Source organism: Garra rufa, chromosome 8 (assembly GCF_049309525.1).
Source record: "Garra rufa chromosome 8, GarRuf1.0, whole genome shotgun sequence".
Classification (NCBI taxonomy): Eukaryota; Metazoa; Chordata; class Actinopteri; order Cypriniformes; family Cyprinidae; genus Garra; species Garra rufa.
The window spans coordinates 41627272-41649875 of record NC_133368.1 but is presented as its reverse complement, the minus strand read 5'-3'; the positions used below and the strand labels follow the sequence as shown (position 1 = coordinate 41649875).

The 22604-nt window shown below is 32.9% G+C and overlaps 1 protein-coding gene across 1 annotated transcript in view; it reads right to left on the bottom strand.

The window, feature by feature from the left end:
- Positions 1-22194, bottom strand: part of adarb1b (adenosine deaminase RNA specific B1b) — a 69487-nt gene extending 47293 nt beyond the window's left edge. Inside the window, exon 1 of the mRNA XM_073845113.1 lies at positions 22063-22194. Within this exon, the coding sequence (XP_073701214.1) occupies positions 22063-22194 (132 nt within the window). The remainder of the gene's footprint in view (positions 1-22062) is intronic.
- Between the last annotated feature and the right edge of the window lie 410 nt (positions 22195-22604).

Sequence of the window (22604 nt, the reverse complement as noted above, 5' to 3'; positions counted from 1 at the left end):
CTTTAAAAAAAAAAAGAATAGAAATTTAGTGACACCAAACTTCTGAACAGTAGTGTATATTGTTAGAAAGCCTTTTTATTTGAAATAAATGCTGTTCTTTTTAAACCTTTCATTGATCAAATAATCCTGAAAAAAGTATTACAGTTTCCAAAATATAAAAAATAAATAAAAAATATTAAGCAGCACAACTATTTTCAATATTGATAATAAATCAGCATATTAGAATGATTTTTGAAGGATCATGTGATATTGAAGACTGGAGTAATGATGCTGAAAATGTAGCTTTGTATCACAGGAATAAATTACATTTTAAAATATATTTACATAGAAAACAGTTATTTTAAATTGGGATAATATTTCACAATGTTACAGATTTTCTGTATTCTTTACCAAATAAATACAGTCTTGATGAGCCTAAGAAACATGTATATGTATATATATATATTTATAATGAAAGTCACAATTGCAGTATATATATATTGTTACAGTAAAAAAAGCAGAACTGTGCAATTACAATATAAAATAAATGCTTAATATTTGAATATACACTTTAAAAATGTATTTTATTCCTGTGATGCAAAGCTGAATTTTCAGCATCATTGCTCCAGTCTTCAGTGTCACATGATCCTTCAAAAACTCTAATTTGATGCTCAAGAAACATTTCTCATTATAATCAGTGTTGAAAACTGTTACACTGCTTAATATTTTTATGGAAACCATGATACATTCATGTTTTTTTTTCATGATTCTTTGATGAACAGAAAGTTCGAAAAACAGCATTTATTTAAAACAGAAATCTTTTATAAAATTATACATGTCTCTACTGTCATTTTAAATCAATCAAGTGGCAAATTCAAGAAAACAAACACACTCCCCTCCAACCATTAGTCTCACTGAAAATTACACTTTACCAAAAGAACTGGCGTTAAAAGTACCAAAGCGAGAGTATTGGCAGTCATATAATGTCTCTAAACAATGGCATCGTGCATCCCGAGCTGCTTTAATTAGACAGGCGAGTGAAGCAGTGCGAACAAGAGGAGAAGAAGAGGTGAGAAGAGGACAGAAATGAAAGCGGAGAGCAGAGAATAGGATAGAAGAGGAATGAAACGCAATTGACTGCGAGGTTAAGCCTACAGTAAGTGTATAAATATTCAGCAGGAGAAACTAATCTTTGAGAGAAAGGGCCGTGCTTGACAGGCCGTAATAGCAGGAGCAGTCTATTGTGACTTTAATATCCATTCGATTAGACCTCATCTTCAGCTGCCTCAGAGGAAAAATACAGTTATTGACATCAACGGGCTTTTAGTCCCCCTTGACACAGATGCCGCTTGAGCTCAGGTGAAAAACACAACACAAACACAAGAGGAAAATTCAACATTTCATTAAAAAAAGAGCTCATAATAGAGTGGAGATGCGGGGCTGCGTTGACTTGAGGCTATAGCGAGGCGGCTTTTATACGCCGCTGTGACACAGAGCCGATATGAAGAGCTGCTAGATTAACTGGAAGAAAAGACGCTGTCATGGAAATATCGGCAGTATTTCTGCTTTCTCTTTCTTTATAGACACATTTTAAAGGGGTAGTTCATAGGAAAAGTGTAAATTGTGTCATTATTTACTCATGTCCTTCCAAACCTGTTTGACTTTCTTTGATGAAACACAAAAGGTGCATTTACAGTAAAGGAACCTAAAAAAAAAAACACTTTAGCAAATTCTTGACCCTCTATAAAAGTTTTATGACAAATAAGCATGCCTAAAATTATGGAAGCCTGTTTCCGCCACTGAATAAAAAAAAAAAAAAAGGTTATTGCAACTCCTCCAACAAACTACAATTCTTTTTTTTCCCTCAGAATTGTGAGATAAACTTCTAATTCTACGAAAAATGAAGTCAGAATTGCATGCTGTAAACTCGCAAATGCCAGAAATAAAGTCAGAATTGTGAGATAAAAACTTTTGAGGAAAACCTTTTTTCTCACATTAAGTAGGTTGACTTTTTTGCTCAGAATTGTGAGATATAAACTCGCAATTGCAAGTTATAAAGTAACATTTTGAGGGGAAAAATGTTATCTCGCAATTCTGAGATATAAACTTAAATTTCTAAAAAGAATTCTCAGAATTGCAAATTTATTTCATAGAATTGCGAGTTTATGTATTACAATTCTGATTGTTTTAACTTGCAATTGTTTCATGCAATTCTGAATAAAAAAAGTCTAGGGCTGTCAAACGATTAATCACGATTAATCGCATCCAAAATAAAAGTTTGTTTACATACTAAATGTGTGTTTACTGTGTATATTTATTATGAATATATAAATACACACACATACATGCATAGATTAAAACAAATATTTATATGTATGAATAGTTATACTTGTATTTAATTTAGATTATATACAAAAATATAAATGTTTTATATTTAAATCTAAAATATTTTTCTTTAATAAACATGTATGTGTGTGTATTTATATATACATAATATATACACACAGTACACACACATATAGTATGTAATCATAAACTTTTATTTTGGATGCGATTAATCGTGATTAATCGTTTGACAGCCCTAAAAAAGTCAGATTTGTGAGTTTATCTCACAATTTCTATTGTGCAATTCTAACTTCATTTCTCAGAATTGTGAGTTTATGGCTCATAATTCTGACTTTATAATTCACAACAGCAAACGAACTCGAAATATAAGTTATAATCTCGCAATTGTGAGTTATAAAGTCTAATTTTAAGGGGGAATGTGTTTTTAAAAGTGTAAGTTTACATCTCGCACTTCTGACTTTTTTCTCAGAATTTCATGTTTATTTCTGAGAATTGCCAATTAAATTTGCAATTTTCTATGATGCAATTCTCAAAAAAAAGTCAGTTTTGCAAGTTACATCTCTATGACTTTATAACTTACAATTGCAAGTTTATATCTCGCAATTCTGACTTTTTTTTGCACAGAATTGTGATATATAAAGTCGAACTTCTGAGAAAAATTCTGAGGATTTACATCATAATTCTGACATTATTTCTTATAATTCTGACTTTTTTCCCCCACAGAATTGCATGACTCACAATTGCGAGAAATAAAGTCAGAATTGTGAGATAACACCTCGCAATTTTGACTTTTTTTTCTCACAATTGCGTGTTTATATCTCGCAATTCTGACTACTTCTCGTAATTTGCTCAGAATTGAGAGATATAATCTCACAATTGTGAGTTATAAAGTCTAATTTTGAGGGGGGAAAGTGTTTTTAGAATTGCAAGTTTATTTCTGAGAATTGCCAGTTTAACTCGCAATTGCAATTTTCTATAATGCAATTCTGAGAAGAAAAAAAAAGTCCGATTTGCAAGTTTTCACCTCTATGACTTTATAACTCACAAATCTGAGGATTTATATCATAATTCTGACATTATTTCTCATAATTCTGACTTTTTTTTCTTCACAGAATTGCATAACTCACAACTACGAGAAAACATCTCACAACTCACAACTTTTCTCCAAATTGTGACCATTTCTTAGAATTGCCAGTTTAACTCGCAATTGCAATTTTCTATGATGCAAGTCAGATTTGCAAGTTTACATCTCTACAACTTTATAACTTACAATAGCGAGTTTATATCTATACATTTATATCTTTATATCTATATCTATACCAATAGCGAGTTACAATTCTGAGAAAAAAAGTCGCAATTGCAAGAAAAAGGCGGCAGAACTGTGAAATAAAAGTGAGAATTAACTTTTTTTTAATTCAGTGGCAGAAATGTGCTTCCATATAAATTAAGAATGAACAATACTTCTACAGCATTTATTAATCCTACTTAATTTCAGCATTTACTAAAGCATTATTAAAATCACAAGTTGTGTTTATCAACTTTAGTTAATGCACTGTGAACTAACATGAACTAACAATGAACAACTGTATTTTTATATACTAACATTAATAAGGATTAATAAATAGATACATGTCTTGTTCATTGTTCATTCACGTTAGTTAATACATTAATGTTAACAAAGATACCTTATTGTAAAGTGTTACCACAATAATTATGACTTTAGTTTATCACAAGTCACTGTCTGTAGTAACTTTATAAATGAGGATCATATAAACAAATGAATTAAAAAAAGTGTGACGTCATTGACCAAACCATTGAGCAACACTTTGACCCATCAGTACTAAAGCACAGATGCTCTATCTGAGACCAATGAAGCCATGAAATCCAATGAAAGCTATTACAAAGCACATAAAGCAGCCAATCACAGCTCTCTGCGTTCGCTCTGGCCCATTCTTCATGGGCGACACTTTCTTAAGCTAAACTAAATGGCCTAATTAATCTGGTCTAATGGTGGGTGACATCAAATATGCTACCACAATTATTATCCTATTAAAGATTAATATTCCATACGAAAATTGAAAAGAGTCAGGGGAGTGGTGTTGCGGGAGTATTTGTCTGAAATTTCAGCGGGCGTCAAACGGCTCCTTGATTTTCATCTCTCTGCTCTTTTCTGCTCTTGCTGGTCTGCTAATGGTCTACGGTGTAATGAGCGGCTCCGAGACTCGGGCTCGTTTTGTGTCTGTCGCTTTTGATTTAGCTTCCTCTGCTGTTCTCATTTTGCCCATGAATCTATAAACAGCATTGAGATCAGCTTCAATCTACAAGTGGTAGACACAAAAGTGTGGGACGGCGTTTTGGGAGGCGACTTGATGCGTTATCTGCAAAAGGCACAGGTGACCAGAGGGCATGAAGGTCATTGCCTCAGCTTCAATTCACAGTATCCACCTTTTTCTTTAACGCAGAAGTAAGCCTATGAGCGAGACTTATGGTCATTATGTGCTATAAGGAAACAACCAGAAGAATAACAACGTGCCGCAAATGCTAAAACTTGTTTGCATTACAGAGCAGTGTGTTCATATTGAAGATAATACAATAAAATAATATGGCAAGACACACCAATTTGCAACAAAAAGCAGCAAAACAAGCTGTTTTGTACAGCAAAAAATAGCTGGAACTGGATGAGATGGGAAGCCAGACCCATAAAATTTACAAATGGCTGCCTCCACTCTTACAAGAAGAAAAAGGTGTAAGCTTGAAGCTAAAGAGGCATGAAAATAAAACCTTGCAAAAAATAAATAAATAAAAATAATCATAATAATTAATAATTTCCAAATAATATAAATAAATGTTTTGAAAATAAATATTTCATCATTATAATCACCTATGTTTGGTGTTTTTGTCTCATAATTCACCTGTTCTGTTCTAAAAGGTAATTGCAACTTTCTATCTCACAATTCAGACTTTTTTCAAATTAGTTATGCTTTTACATCTTGCAGTTCTGAGTGTACAGTCGTGGCCAAAAGTTGAGAGAATTACATAAATATTGGAAATTGGAAAAGTTGCTGCTTAAGTTTTTATAATAGCAATTTGCATATACTCCAGAATGTTATGAAGAGTGATCAGATAAATTGCAAAGTCCTTCTTTGCCATGAAAATGAACTTAATCCCGAAAATAACTTTCCACTGCATTGTTAAGAAGGCTTCAGGGCGTCCAAGAAAATCCAGCAAGCGCCAGCATCGTCTCCTAAAGAGGATTCAGCTGCGGGATCGGAGTGCCACCAGTGCAGAGCTTGCTCAGGAATGGCAGCAGGCAGGTGTGAGCGCATCTGCACGCACAGTGAGGCCAAGACTTCTGGAAGATGACCTGGTGTCAAGAAGGGCAGCAAAGAAGCCACTTCTCTCCAAAAAAAACTTCAGAGACAGATTGATCTTCTGCAAAAAGTATGGCGAATGGACTGCTGAGGACTGGGGCAAAGTCATATTCTCAGATGAAGCCTCTTTCCGATTGTTTGGGGCATCTGGAAAAGGGCTTGGCCGGAGCAGAAAAGGTGAGCGCTACCATCAGTCCTGTGTCATGCCAACAGTAAAGCATCCTGAGAGCATTCATGTGTGGGGTTGCTTCTCATCCAAGGGAGTGGGCTCACTCACAATTTTGCCCAAAAACACAGCCATGAATAAAGAATGGTACCAAAACACCCTCCAACAATCCAACAACAGTTTGGTGAAGAACAATGCATTTTCCAGCACAATGGAGCACCGTGCCATAAGGCAAAAGTGATAACTAAGTGGCTCAGGGACCAAAACGTTGAAATTTTGGGTCCATGACCTGGAAACTCCCCAGATCTTAATCCCATTGAGAACTTGTGGTCAATCCTCAAGAGGCGGGTGGACAAACAAAAACCTACTAATTCTGAAGTGATTATGAAAGAATGGGTTGCTATCAGTCAGGATTTGGCCCAGAAGTTGATTGAGAGCATGCCCAGTCGAATTGCAGAGGTCCTGAACAAGAAGGGCCAACACTGCAAATACTGACTCTTTGCATAAATGTCATGTAATTGTCGATAAAAGCCTTTGAAACGTATGAAGTGTTTGTAATTATATTTCAATACATCACAGAAACAACTGAAACAAAGATATAAAAGCAGTTGAGCAGCAAACTTTGTGAAAACTAATATTTGTGTCATTCTCAAAACTTTTGGCCACGACTGTAGTTTTTAGGACGCTACTTTAGAAGGCAGTTCAATTGGTGTTGGACCAGACTCACAGACTCAAGGGTAACCACTAGAAAGGTGTTGACACTGGAACTCATGCCATGTCACATTTGGCTTGTTTCTTTGGGCTCTGAGGGCAGCGAGAGGAGATTACAGGATTTCCTGTTTGCACAGCTGTGTCATGTCCCTCCATCTCTGAGTACACATAGTCCAGAGACAGTTTAACTAGCAGCTGGACACACATCAGTTCATTAATGTTACCAAGCAAACACACAAACAGAAACCAGGGTTTTTAGGGTTTTTAAACTCCCAGCATGAATTTCTCAGAGTGCATCATATCAGAATACTGTGAAAGCGAGCGCTTCTGCAATAACAGAGAAACAGCAATCCAATATGAAGCTAAAAAACAAACCTCTGCTCATCGGGCTGATGCAAAAGTGCAGGACTGTGAAATACAGTCATCTGGGAGATGTACATGCACTCCCTGATTTGTTTTTCATTCATCTCGCATGGCAGTGTGGGGGAGATGTTCAATACATCTCTTGGTAGGTCTGGCTACAGACTATAAAACTTGAAAAAGAAAGCTATAATTGTCTTCTTTTAAAAGATAAAACAACATTGCACATAATCCAAAGGGGTTAGGAAAGACAACCATTTGAATTCAAGTATGTTATTTCCATGATTTGGAAACTTCAAACGTGAAATTCAATCATTATTCATTCATCCTCATGTCATTTTAAACCTGTGTGCAGCTATTTTTCTGTAACTAAGTAGAATTTTTAAAAGCTTTTTATTTATTTATTACAACAACATTTATATTCACTGGTTAATAAGATGTACAATAGCTAGATGTGAGGAATGGACTAAAATTAGGGCAATATTCCTGGAAAATCTGCTGCTACTCAAAACTTATGTATCAAAATGAACTAGCATGCCACATTCAACACATAAGAAGTGACTTGCATTCAATATATACAATATATTACATTTAAGGTATCTATTTTATTAGTTCATGCATTCATGGGTTCAATTTCCAAGCAATGCATAAACCGTTGAAATGTATGCAAATTTGCCAGTGAATAAAAATGGAACACTGCTGTTCAATCATTTTTGAAAATCAAGGCTGCATTTATTTGATAAATAATACAGAAAAAAACTATAGTATTGTGAAAAATTATTACAATTTCGAACAGCAGCTTTGTATTTTAATATACTTTAAAATATAATTTATTTATGTGATGCATAGCTGAATTTTCAGTGTCACATGATCCTTCAGAAATCATTCTTATATGCTGATTTATTCTAAATTTTGGAAACTGTTGTACCATTTTATATTTGGAACCTGTGATACTTTTTTCAGGATTCTTTGATGAATAAAATTTTTAAAAGTACAATATTTTATTTTAAATAGACATATATTCAAACAATATAAGTCTTGACTATCACTTTTTTCAATTTACCACATCCTTACTGAACAAAAGTATTAATTTCTATCAGAAAAAGAAATTTACTGACCCCAAACTTTATTTAGTAGTGTGCATTGTTAAAAAGATTTCTATTTTAAATAAATGCTGTTCTTTTTAATGTTTTATTCATAAAAGAATCGTGAAAAAAAAGTTTTTGAGGTTCAACAGTGCAACTGTTTTCAACATTGATAATAAATCAGCATATTAATATGATTTCTGAAGAATCGTGTGACACTGAAAAATCATCTTTGCATCACAGAAATAAATTATATTTTAAAAGTATATTAAAATAGTAAACCAATTTTTTAAATTGCAATAATATTACACAATTTTACAGTTTTTCTATGCAATGGCAAATGCTTTTATCCAAAGAAATTTGCATTGCATTTAAGATATACATTTCAGCAGTTCAATCGAACCCATAAATGCATAAACTGATCAAATGGATACCTTGAATTTAATATATTATGAAGACTAAACAAAAGTCAGCTTTGCATCATAGTAATAAATTATATTTTAAAAGTATATTCAAATAGAAAACCCATTACTTTAAATTGCAATAATATTTCACAATATTAGATTTTTTTTGTATTTATGATCAAATAAATAAATTAAAAATCTTACTGATCCCAAACTTATATGAATAATGAATATAATAGTGAATAATGACAACAGTGAACAAACTATTTCTATAAATAATCTGGATTCAAGCAGATTTACTGAACAGAAACTATTCTGCTATACTTGCACAGTCTTTTCAATTGATGTGTAGTTTGCACCATTATTTTATTATTACATTTCACAATATTTCATATTGTGCAAAAGACAGTATTGCCAAATAAGTTTAAAGTGCGTTATATGTGGACCAAAATGAATTTAAAAAAGTAAAATCAAACACACACAGGTGATATTTTCCAGTTTGCACATGGAAAGACGCATAAAAAGGTGATTTAGCGGCATGTTTGGCTTTGTAATTGCCAAAAGCATTCCCCGATCTCAGTTCTTATCTTTGAAAGACGCGATTTAGGGCAGACGATTGGGAATGAAAGCATGTTTGACGAGCCATGGGCGGCTCTTAATGAAAGAGGGGAAGAGAAGAAAGAGAGGGCTATTCACCCTGAGAGTCTTTAACGCCATCAGCGAGCTCACATTCAAATGAAGACGGATCTGCAAGAGTTCAGATCTCTGTGTGAGTGGCTTACAGGACACAGACATCCGTCGGCAGTGTCAACATCACAGCGAGATGAGGCTAAGGGCATTCACCGCGATCTGCCACTATGTAATTTCGGCAAAGTGGCCTGTGGCTGGTATTGACAGACAGATGAAAGGTAACACGCCCAGGGCACTTTGGCCCGAGCACCTGAGAACATTCTATCATGTCTTTAACTTTAACTGTGGCTGTCATGAGTCATGCTGTTAGAGAGAGGCAAAAATAAAAGCCCCGCGTGCACATTAAATCACATCCATTTGCACTAAACTTCAAACTCAGGTTGTGACTAATTCACGAGTACAGGGTGTTTTCAAGACTTCCAAAAGGCGGTCAGGGTAAAAAGAAGACTTTATCAAAAAAAATCTTGTGCTGTGCTCTGAAAAGCATAGAGCAAGTGTTATCGTACTGGAGAAGTATTTTCCACTCGCTGATACTTAAGTACAAAGAGGTGCATTAACAGTACAATTATATTGCAGCACAATTACAAATGACAATACCAATATCTAATAATTTTCTAATTTATTATATTATATTAAAAATATATTTAAAATATATGTATTATTAGATTAAACTTATACTTTAAATGTAATAATTAATTAATATTTTTATATGAATATTACAAATATTTTGAATGTGTTATATTTAAAATATATAATTATATTAAATTAAAAAAACAACAACTGTGCATCTACACTATGGATGTTAAAACAGAGCATTATATGGACTACTTTTATGTTTTTTCCCCCCTCATTTTTGTATATTACAGTACAAATGACCTTTGTACCTTTGTGATTACCTTTCCGCATTAGCTTTATGAAAAAGGCCAACTTGGACATTCTACATGACATGCTAAATTACATACACTGAATACTTAAGGAAGGAAGTAAGGAATAATACTGTTGAAAAAAGCAATGCATAAACTTAATATGCATAAACAGGTGCCTCTAAACCATAACCACATTAGTTACTCTTCAGCATGCACTACAAGCACACACATTTCCTGCACGTATGAAAGTGTATGGTCCTCTGTCAGTGTGAGTCAAACACAAGCCCTCAGGACAAATAAATTCAGCTCTCCAAATAAATTTAATAATACGGCTGCTGATATGAGTTCCTGCTCTCCGCCTGCCTGAACGCCAATTACTGTGCTCTAATAGAGCGCCGGGGGGCAGGGTGGCCAGAAGCCCAACATGTGTCAGCAGCGGCTCATGATGGAACGCACTGCTACTGAAAGACTAGAGACTTCAGCACCATGGACAGGGCTTCAGCCAGCAAACCCAATGACCTCACTTCCTGTACAAAACTCACTAGACTTTGACATGAGCATTCAATTGCCTTACTTTAAGTGCGGAAGTACATAACAACTACTTATTAGTTTGTTCTGAAACACTGAAGCCTTCTGCTATATAAATGTCCTCTCTGAGTGTTTAGAAAGCGGATACAGACAAAAACACTGTCTGCATCCAAAACATGGACAAATGCTGCTTTCTTAAGTGGTTGAAAGTGTTGGAAGGCATAGGAAGGTAGATCATTTGTATAGAAACTGTCTAAAATTCTAAATAACACAAATCTAAATGGCATCTGTTAAAGTGCCAAGAGTTTTAAAATCATCCATAAATGTTCAATTATTCCACTCTTTTTACCTCATGATTTAATTCTACTGTGAAATAAGCATTGTGGTCAATAAATATGGCTTTATGTCTAAAAATAAATAAATAAATAAAGAAAAATGTATTTAAAAACGACATAAAATACATGTACACACACACTCTCAGACATTTAAAATATATTGAGAAGGACAATATTAAATTATAAAGATAGAAAATATTGAACATTTACACACACACCCTCACCAAACCAATTTTATGTAATTATATTATATTAATTATATATAAAAATTAAATAATTAATAATAGTAATAGTATTATTGCACTTTATTTAGCTGCTAATCATAGTTTATTTAATTTAATATATTATATAAAAATATTACATTTATATTGTCAATTTAATATAATTATTATTGTAATATTAATAGAATTAATTAATTTTATTTTAAAAGTATTACATTTAAATACATTTATTATTATATAAAATGTATTATATTTTAAGTTTAATATATTACATTTTAAAATAAAAAAAGGTGTATTAATTTACAAATACAACATTTTATAGCACTTAAAAATGACAATGCTACTATTTAATCATTTTCTAATTATATTTATAAAATACTGTATAGTACTATATTATATTTTAAATGTATTATATTTATTAAAGTAAATTTATATTTTAAATGTATTATATTTAAAATATATGTATTACATTAAATTTTAAATACATTACATTTTAAAATACAAAAAGGTGTATTAAAAATACAATTGTTTTATAGCACACTTAAAAATGACAATGCTAATATTTATTAATAATTTTCTAATTTAATATATATTTTAGAAAATATATTTTACATTTTAAATATATTTATTATTATATTAAATTGACATATTAAATGTAATAATAAATATATTTAAAAAATTTTTATATTAAATTTATATTTTAAATTGTATATAATTAATATAATTAATTCATATTTTAATATTAATATAATTCATATATTTCATTGTAAATGTATTATATTTAAATATATATTTATTATTATATTGAATTTATTATATTTTAAATGTAATATACTACTTACTACTACAATACAAAAAAGGTATTAAAATAAAAATACAATTATTTTATAGCACACTTAAAAAATGACAATGCTAATATTTAATAATAATTAGCTAATTTAATATATTAAATTTAATATGATGTACTATTTTTTTAAATGTAATAAACTATATTTTAAAATACAAAAAAAAGTTTTTTTTGCACACTTAAATATACAATGCTATTGTTTACATTTTAATTTTTTGTTTCTTTTTACTTTATTTTTATATGAATTTTCTACGCTTTCAAACCTAAAATCAGCAAGCTTTTGGTGGGTTGCTGTCATTTTTAGCTACCGAGAGACACGTGCCAGTTTCTGTTTTGCTTTTTGCTCTAAAACCAACAACACAGCCTATATTTACGCTTTCATTTCGAAAGGAAATTCAGTATTACAGCTCTTCAGAAATTTGGGGCCCTTTATATGAATGTTTGTACTTAGTCTCAATAATATATTTCTGCAAAATATACACTATACAAATGCTAAATAATATATATATATATATATATATATATATATATATATATATATATATAAACATCTTTTAAATTTATGTAGTAAATCTTAGCTTAGAAAATAAAAGAAATCAAAGAACACATGTATAAATCGTATTATTAATATTATTATATCTTAAGAATAATTTTTACCTTGCGATTACATTTCTAATGAGAATGAAGCATTGTGTTTATTAAATATGACCTTGGTTATGTCTATAGCTTAGGAAGCTGAAACTAGTTTCCTTCATCAAAACCATCTAGCTCACTGACTTGTTTCAGACAGAGGATGGTTAAGAATGTTCTCCAGCTTTTGAATTCCACTGTTCCAGCAACATCAAGGTTTTCCAAGCGATGTGAGGGATTTTTGAGAAGGCTGGAGCTTGAGCTGAGTGGAGAAACTCTTTTATTGTGTTAGTGGATTTAATAACTGACAGCTGGCTGTTCATCACACTGCACTAGAGTTGAAAGAATGGCCGGCAAGGAAAAAAGAGTGCGCGGGATGAATTTTTTATATGATAGTTTTATGTGAGATTGCTTTCTGCGGAGGAGATGTGGAACACTGAAGGAGTAGGAGCCAGTGAAGATCAACATCTTCAATCCCTCCATGGGTACACAAACATATGCACACATACAGAATACAGAATCCCTCTCTCCAAAAGCAGCGGCCAGTATTTTATTTTATAATCACAATATCAGTATTTCAACAATATAGTTACTTTAAAAAAATTGATATATAAATGATGACCATGCGAGAATGCCTATTTTTTCAAAAAATTGAAACGTGTGAATGGAGGGCACAGATGCACGGTTTCGTTTAATACACACATACTGAATCGCACGTGACGCTTGCTGTGTTTTGCTGTGTTTTCAGCCTCTGGTGCATCAATATATGAGTAAACAAAAACATAAACATAATCTTTAGAACTGCTCTGAGTCACTTCATGAGCATTTTACCGTTTCTTGTGAGAAAAAACTATTGTCATATCATATACAAACAGAACATATCAAAATAAAGGTTTGGTTTAACTTGAAGAAATTGTGACAAATATATTACTTCATGTAATAATAGTACTATTAGTACTACTTATTAAATTATTAAAGTATTATTTGTGAAATTGAGATTTATACATTATCTGAAACCTGAATAAATAACAATAAAGTTATTGTTAGGACAGGACAACATTTGGCTGAAATACAACCATTTCAAAATCTGGAATCTGACGTTGCAAAAAAAAAAAAAAAAAAAAAAAAATCAAAATATTGTGGAAAATTGCCTATAAATTTGTCCAAATGAAGTTCTTAGCAATGCATATTACTCATCGAAAATTAAGTTGATAAATTTACGGTAGGAAACTTACAAAATATCTTCATGAAGCATGATCTTTATTTAATATCTTAATGATTTTTAGCATTAAAGAAAAAAAAAACATAATTTTGACGCATACAATGTATTTTTAGCTATTGCTACAAATACACCCATGCTACCCACGATGTAGCACGGTTTTGTGGTCCAGGGCCACATTTGTTAAGCAATATTTACCAGAAAAATGTAAATAAACAACACACAGTATTTCTATAGTTTATATATTTGTATAAATTAAATCTAATAATTAGAGATGTTTTTGATTATAAACATTTAATGAAAAATGTCAATTAAAATGGAATCCTAAAAATTTCCAGAAAACACACAATTTGGTAAAAAATAAACTCAAATTTCAGGAAAAAATAAAATGCATTTTATAGGACCTTGAAAATGTAAATATTCTATATTTATATTAATATGAAAATAATATAAATATAAAATAATATAATATAATATGTAAGTATAAAGTAAATTGTTTTGGAAAAATATAGTACTAATAAATAGGATACATTATTTCATATATACAATAAAAAAAATTCCGCTATGTTGAGTCCGATAAACCTAAAGTACAAGTTTTCTCAGCTGATTTGGACAAAAAATTAAAATTACTCAGTCAGTTGTGATGTAATGATTCACTAATTATGAATCACTCGTAATCTGGCCCTGTTTACACTAGTGCGTTTTAAAATGAAAACAATCCTCCTTTACACTGCTGTTTTCACTGCGTTTCAGAAACAAACTGTGTGTGTGTGTGTGTGTGTGTGTGTGTGTGTGTGTGTGTGTGTGTGTGTGTGTGCGTCTTTGCACTTTTGAAAAGTCTAGTGTAAACGACAGGTGTAACCGTAGCAAAAGTTATGCGCTTAAAAAAGAAAACGCACTAGTGTAAACATAGCCTCAGTGTCACTCAAGTCACTCAACAATCTTTACAGCTGAATGTTCAGCTGAATATTTAATGAGCTAATGACACCTCACAGCATGATAACTGATGACACATATGGATATACAAAGCTTCAGTCACTCTGAAATCCTGCTGTTTAAACAGCAAAGCAAAAGCACATACTGTATCTAGTGTGACACAGCCCTACAGCACACACGTTTCTACATTACACCCACCCACCCCGCATATGCACTCAGGTATAAATCACCCACATGTGTAGCTATGAAAGACCAGCCGCTGGAGGAAGGCCAATAAATGGCTGCTCTCCCAGACTCCATCATTCCAAGGTCGAGTGACCGCCACACTGGGACAGATGACAGCCCACCTCCCCCTCTATCAATCCACCTCACAGGTTTAACAGATGCTTCTAGATCCTTTTCTTCTCGGATCCCCCTTCATTTGTGACCTCCGCTCCATTTAGGCTGAGAAATACAGCCCGATGCGGCCGAACGCTGGCTCAGACAGTGCTGAGCTAAGGATTTATGCTCCACTGCTTTAGTAGCTTCGTAACCACCAAACTTACAAGGAGACTTTCACTTTCACACAGGAGTTGGGAAAAATTAAATAAATAAATAACACTGCCATGTCTGTGCTAGTAAGTTTGAATCTTAATGTCTGAAGAAAGAACAAAAATAACAAAAGAAATCTCTCATGTATGAACACTTGTCAACATAAATGTGATGCAATCAGATGCAACTCATGCAACTGATATTTTCACAGGAAGATTTCACGGGAAACTTCCAAAGGTGTGGTTTACAACAGAGGCAGCAACTTCTGGGGAAAAACAGAAGAGCTCAATGCCACGGTATTAATGGGATTATAGCGGACAGCACAGGGAAAACTGAGAGATCCTGAGCGCACAGGCTAAACACTGCAAAATATTGTTGAAGGAATTACTATGCAGCATAGGAAAGCCATTTGCAAACAGGAATCAACATCAAACTCTAATGACTCCAGTGCAAAACAGAGTTTGTTTGTACACAACCTTCTGGTGTATACACTACCGGTCTCTTACGTTAACTAAAGCTGCATTTACACTACCAGTCAAAAGTTTATGAACAGTAAGAGTCTCTTCTGCTCACCAAGCCTGCATTTATTTGATCCAAAATACAGCAAAAGCAGCAATATTGTGCAATATTTTTACTATTTGAAATAACTACTTTCTATTTGAATATATCTTAAAATTTAATTTATTCCTGTGATGCAAAGCTGAATTTTCAGCAACATTACTGTAGTCTTCAGTGTCACACGATCCTACAGAAATTTTAGGATTCTTTGATGAATAGAAAAATCCAAAGATCATCTGAAGATTATCTGAAATAAAAAGCTTTTGTAACATTATACACTATACCATTCAAAAGCTTTTTCTGGGGAGGAAAGAAATTATAGAAATTAATACTTTTATTAAGCAAGGATGCTTTATATTGATGATAAAGACCTTTATGATGTTACAAAACATTTATTTTTCCTGAAAAAATTCTAATCAGCTGTTTTCAACATAATAATAATAATAATAATAATAATAACAATAATAATAATAATAATAATAAATGTTTTTGAGCAGCAAATCAGAATATTAGAATGATTTCTGGAGAATTATGTGACTGGAGTAATGATGCTAAAAATTCGGCTTTAAAATCACAGTAATAAGTAAAACTTTTGCTGTACATTGGATCAAATAAATGCAGACTTGGTGAGCAGAAGAGACTTCTTTAAAAAAAAAAAAACAACATTAAAAATCTAACAGTTCAAAACTTTTGACTGGTATTGTATTTGATTAAAATTTCAGAAAAACTGCAATTGTCAAATATTATTTCAATTTTTATTTCAATATATTTTAAAATGTAATTTCTTCTTGTGATGCAAAGCTGAATTTTCAGGATCATTACGCCAGTCTTCAGTGTTGCATGTTTTTCTCATCTTCTGTAAAAGTGCAAAAATCACTTTTGACCTGAAATTTTGAATGGTAGTGCACGTATTTAAGTGTTTACATGACTTTCAAAAAGACTGAAATCAAACTTTTAAGAACATGTAAACACACTGCTAGAAAAGGGAATGGAAAAAGGAAGCGGCAAATGTTGCTTTTCCATGCCCTTCAGTCAGTCACAAGGGCCATGGTCATTAATAAAGCTATTTACATAAAATAATTAAGAGGAAACTGAAAGAAAACCGCCTGCTTCTGAACATTTCTAAAAAAAAAAGGGAGAGATGATTTAGAGGACTCCAGCGGCCTTGAGTTTGTATTTTGCTAATTGTATCCAGTGGCCTTGATACAAGTATGACCTCGTCTCGCTAACAATAAACGCAGTGGGACAAAGAAAATAGTTATGCCAAGGTCCTCCGTGCTAAACATTTTCTTTCCTTCATGCTGCAAGCAAATCTGAACAAACAGTACAAACTCAAATATGACATAAACTATATTTGCATTTCCTAAAGGAAAAACAAATGCATCCAGGGCAAGAAATCAAGTATTATATTCTTTGCCAAGTTTAGGTTTGGATTCTTTTCAGATGCATTTCAGACTAAAAACAGTCACTGCGCACTTTAAGGTGACTTGAAATGTACACTACCAGTCAAAAGTTTGGACACCCTTCCATATTCTCTTTATTAGGGAAGTGTGCCCAAACTTTTGACTAGTAGTGTATATGCAAAAAAGACAACTCACAAATCTTTATGCAAACAGCTGCCAGAAAGAAGACTATGCAGGAAAAAGACTTGTAATGTTTTACATACAGCAAAGACTACTTTTGCACAAGAGTATCTTTTACACACACACACACACACACACACACACACACACACACACACACACACACACACACACACAATCTCAACAAATTATTTATTTAGTATAAATCTCAAAAAAAAAAAAAAAAAAAAGACCCTTATGACTGGTTTTGTGGACCAGGGTCACATTTGTGAAAATGTACTAGAATTTTTTTTTTTTTTTTTGTTTACGTTTTTACTACAAATACTCAAAAACAAAATTTAATTGGCTACAAAACTACAATTTGCCTGTATGTAGAACAAGTCAGGCTGAATTTTGGTAACCAAACAGTTGACGGCACCCCATTGACTTCCAGTGTTGGGGAAACTTACTTTTAAAAGTAATGCATTACAATATTGAGTTACTCCCTAAAAAAGTAACTAATTATGTTACTTAGTTACTTTTTATGGAAAGTAATGTGTTACTCTACTTGCTTGTTTGTTTTTAATATAAAATGTTCTATTTTTGGCAAATGTAAAAGCCTTTTCACACCAAAAGCCTCAGGCTTATAGAAAAGTAAATTCAGGGCTGCACAGTAGACCGCAAAGGAAAAAACTAGGCTTTCTTGAGTAATTTTTGCTTATTAGTATGGATGAATTGGATCATCGAAGGTCGGCAGCAAAGACATCGGTTAATAAAATGGGATTAAATACATAAATGGATATTTGTATTATTTCACATATTTAATTACTGCAAGTTTTTTTGCTGAATTTCACTGTTTTTATTCATTTTGAAGAATACTGTATGTGTTCTTTTAGTGAGTGAGATGAAGTAATGCATGTTCATTTTTATTCTAGAATTAACGTAACATATAACTTAATAAATGGGGGAAAAGGTAACTGGTGTTACTCATTTGAAAAAGTAACTTTAACTCTTGTCAATTAAAAAGTAATGCGTTACTTTACTAGTTACTTGGAAAAAGTAATATTATTACGTAACTTGCGTTACTTGTAATGCGTTACAGGGTTTCTGCAGATATGAACAAGTGAAATTTAAGACTTTTTAAGACCTTTTTAATACCACCTTATATGAAATTTAAGACCTAAACCTGTAATGGAAATAGATATTATATTACATGCATATGTGATATTTAATGTGTTTAATGTAAAAAGTAAACAAAATTTCATGGCTGTCATAAATTAAATTTATTACTACGATATACAGTGAACTTTCCATATCAGCAGATACTATTCCACACAAAATATCCCCATAAAAGTACCACTAGAAATATCTTATTTAAAAAAAAAAATTCTGAAGCGATTTGTTTTTTTTTTACTTTTGAAATGTATGCGTACCTTTGAAATTTATTTCATGAATTTATCAATAAATTCTAAATGGCTGTTAGCAGTGAGATTACATAATGTACACTGCAAAATTAAAAGTGAGATTAATGTTTTAAATACATTTATTGATTAATAAATACATATATTATAAATGTTATATAAATACTGCGATTCTGTCTGAAGACGCAGAAACTTCCACAGAGGGAGAAAAAAAATCTACAGTTGTTAGCAACTGGCCTTAGCCAAGCCCTATATTCAGTTTTTCCAAGCCCAGTTTCGCTAAACTTGCACTTCCTCATAGCTAAAAAGTTAAATCCATTTGACTTCTGCGGTACAATCCGAGAGAGACTTGCGCCAATAACAGAAAGCTGATTGGCTATTGCATGCTGGTCTCATTTGTAGTTTAAATTCAGCAAATTATATTTGGAATAGTGAAATAAAGAACTACAACACCACGGAAACAACAGAAAGAGAATTTAAATGAGCATTAGAGGTAGCGTTACATGGACATCGGAAAAATAAGACCTGTGTAAAATTATTTAAGACCTAGAACAGCGAATTTAAGACTTTTTAAGGCCTAAAATTTTGATTTTTAAATTTTAGACTTTTTAAGACTTTTTAAGACCCCGCGGAAACCCTGCGTTACCTCCAACACTGTTGACTTCCACAGTACGGAAAAAAATCCTATGGAAGTCAATGGCTACCGTCAACTCTTTGGCTACCAACATTCTTCAAAATATCTTCTGTGCTCATCAGAAAAAAAAAAAAAAAAAACTTGTACAGGTCTGGAACATCTTGAAAATGTAAATGATGCAGATTTCTTTTCTTTTTGAGCATACTATTTCTTTAATAATAAAAGCCCTAACCAAAATGTGATTAATATCAATACAATACCAGCTTGTGAGCATAACAACTGCCGATGTTTGTTAAAATCTACTCTTAGTAAGTAAGTAGCTGCGTTTTGAAGGCTGCAAACATGTCCCTTACGCAGTCCGTGAGGTGTCTCTAGCACAGGTCAAAGGGCTGTCTGCAGGAAAAGTAATCATGTGTAAGCGCGGGAACCAGAGTAAAAGACAAGAAGAGAGAGGGAGAGTGGACGTAGATGGATGGGCCGTGCAAATGGAGAGGGATATGAGATGTGCAAAAGTTCAGCACAGAGCCCAAACCATCACAGCGGCCCCTGTGTGGGGCCTAACGCAGATGGATTGCTCCACTGCCTCAAACAGCCATGAAGAAATAAGGGCCCTTCCTAGAATGGAGGAGCAGCCGCTTCTATTACAGCACCGGACCTACATTTTAGAAACGTCAATATTTTCTCCATCATGGCATTTCTCTCTTTTGTTATCTGCAAAAAGTGGGAAAGATGGATATAAAGCAGCTACGTAATTACGAAGATGATCAACTAATAATCAATAAGGAATTACATATTCGTGACAGGACATCATTACAGTGAATGCAGTGGGGGGCACTGTGGACATGAGACATTTCAAATTGCTCTTTTAGCAAGTTACCTATTGATTTGGAAATCAAATTGGCTGAGAAACTGAATTTGAAGCTTTTTTTGCTGAAAAATTTACATAAAAATGTGATAATGTCTTCTTTATCTTTTTATAGACTTGACATCTGTATATCTACCTTATACAGTAGTCAACATTTGAAGTAGATCAAAACCTTTCATCAAAGTTGTCCTAAAAGCAAAGTTTGCAATAACTTTGAAAATGGTGACTACTATAAATACAGTCTATTTAAGTTATTTATTTATTTTTTTACTAACGCATGTTTATTTATTTATTTTTAAACATTTTTGTCCAATTTAACTCAATTTATTGTTAAATGTAACTTATTTAACCCATCTTTAGTAGCATTTGTGAATAAAACAAATAAACTGTATGTTCTATTAATACATTTATATCATACACAAAAATTTAAAAAATTAATTTCTCGTACAATTGTTACTCCTTATTTTTAAGTAATAATTTAATCAATTTTAATTTTGTAAACTGTGTAAACTGAGTAAATGTCACTAAAATCTTTATATTTTCACAACTGTAAATATTTTTGCATTGTGGTATTTTCATGATAATTAAGCATATTTTTACAATTTTGTAATAGAATATTTAATTTAAATCAGCATAATGCTGCATAAATGTATAAATATTTCACTTTTTTTTAGTTTAGTACAGTAATCAACATTTTTGGAGAAAATGTACTTGGGGGTGAAAACTTTTTGAATTTAAAGATCAGGGTAAATTTTACTTCTTTTGTCTTCTGGGAAACATGTAGCTATCTTCTGTAGCCTCTGAAGGGCAGTAATAAATGAAAAAACATGATATTTAGGCAAAACAAGAAGAAAAATGTATACATCTCCATGCTGTTCAAAAGTTTTCAACCCCGGCTCTAATGCATCGTTTTTGCTTCTGAAGCATCAGTGAGCATTTGAACCTTCTGTAATAGTTGCATATGAGTCCCTCAGTTGTCCTCAGTGTGAAAAGATGGATCTTAAAATCATACAGTCATTGTTGGGAAGGGTTCAAATACACGAAAATGCTGGAAAACCGAAGAACTTGTGGGACCTGAAGTATTTTCTGAAGAACAGCGAGCAGTTTAACTGTTCAGGACAAACAAGGGACACTATCAACTAACAACTATCACTAAACAAGAACACCAGTTACCCAAAAATCTATGTTAAATAAATAGATAGGCTATATAATTCTATATTTGCATATTATTTTCTGAAAAATGACCTGGTAATGTTCTCAGACAGATTTTATCCACTTTATTTTTGCCATTTGTAAATTGTATGTCTGGCTTGTGGTTTCATTTGTGTCCAGCTATTTTTAGCTGTACAAAACAGCTCATTTTGCTGCTTGATATTGAAAATTGGTGTCTTACCGTGTTATTTTAATTTAGTATCTTAATTATGAATGCATTAGTTTGTAGTGCAAACAGTTTTACCATTTACTGCACATTGTTATTCCTCTCATTATTTCCCTATAGCGACTAATGAACCGGAAGTCTTGCCCATAGGCTCACTTCTGCATTGAAGAACAAGGTTTATGGTCCAGCAACTTTGATTTACTGTATAAATGCAAAAGTGAAAAAAAAAAAACCTAGAATCTTTTCATCCTGCTTCCGCACGCGATCCAGTCTTTCCTCAAACGTGGCTCCAGAGTCTCTCTTCACCCGGCTCTGCACCCACGTAACGATGCTTAATGGAGTACACGTGCGGCGGACCCTGGCCGGCCGAGCACCTAATGGAGAGGGGTCCCTGCGGATGGGGCAGGCTGTCGCTCTACCTGATTAGAACTGATGGGCCGGGCATGTTGGGAAGATGAGCGCAGCCACCTCAGACCGGCCTGCGAGCAGCCGAGCACCCCGACCGACTGGCACCATGGCAACCAGGCGCTGCTGAGAACAAGCGGCTCCATTATTGAATTTCAGCACTTTAATGACCAATAACAGATTTAAATTAGTCTGCCAACACTCATTTTTGCCTCACCGCAAATTACAGGGTTTTTAGACCGCGGACACATTTAGGAGTTCCTGCACAAAAGCTTGCGACGAGACACGTTGATAAAGTGGCTCCTAATATCTGGGGCTTGATAAATGAAGCTGCTGTCAAAGCGGGAACAGCAGCTGCCAGACCTGCACCTGCAAAACTCACGCCATAAGACCACCAGGAGAGACTGCGGCCAGAACCAGACCCTATTAAAACCATATACACTAGTATAGGCTTATTAACATCAATGGACAAAGTAGATTTTCACATTTTCTAAAGAAAACTTAAGGGGCTTGTCTGCACAGAACTCACAGCTATGACGACAAGATGGCTAAGAAG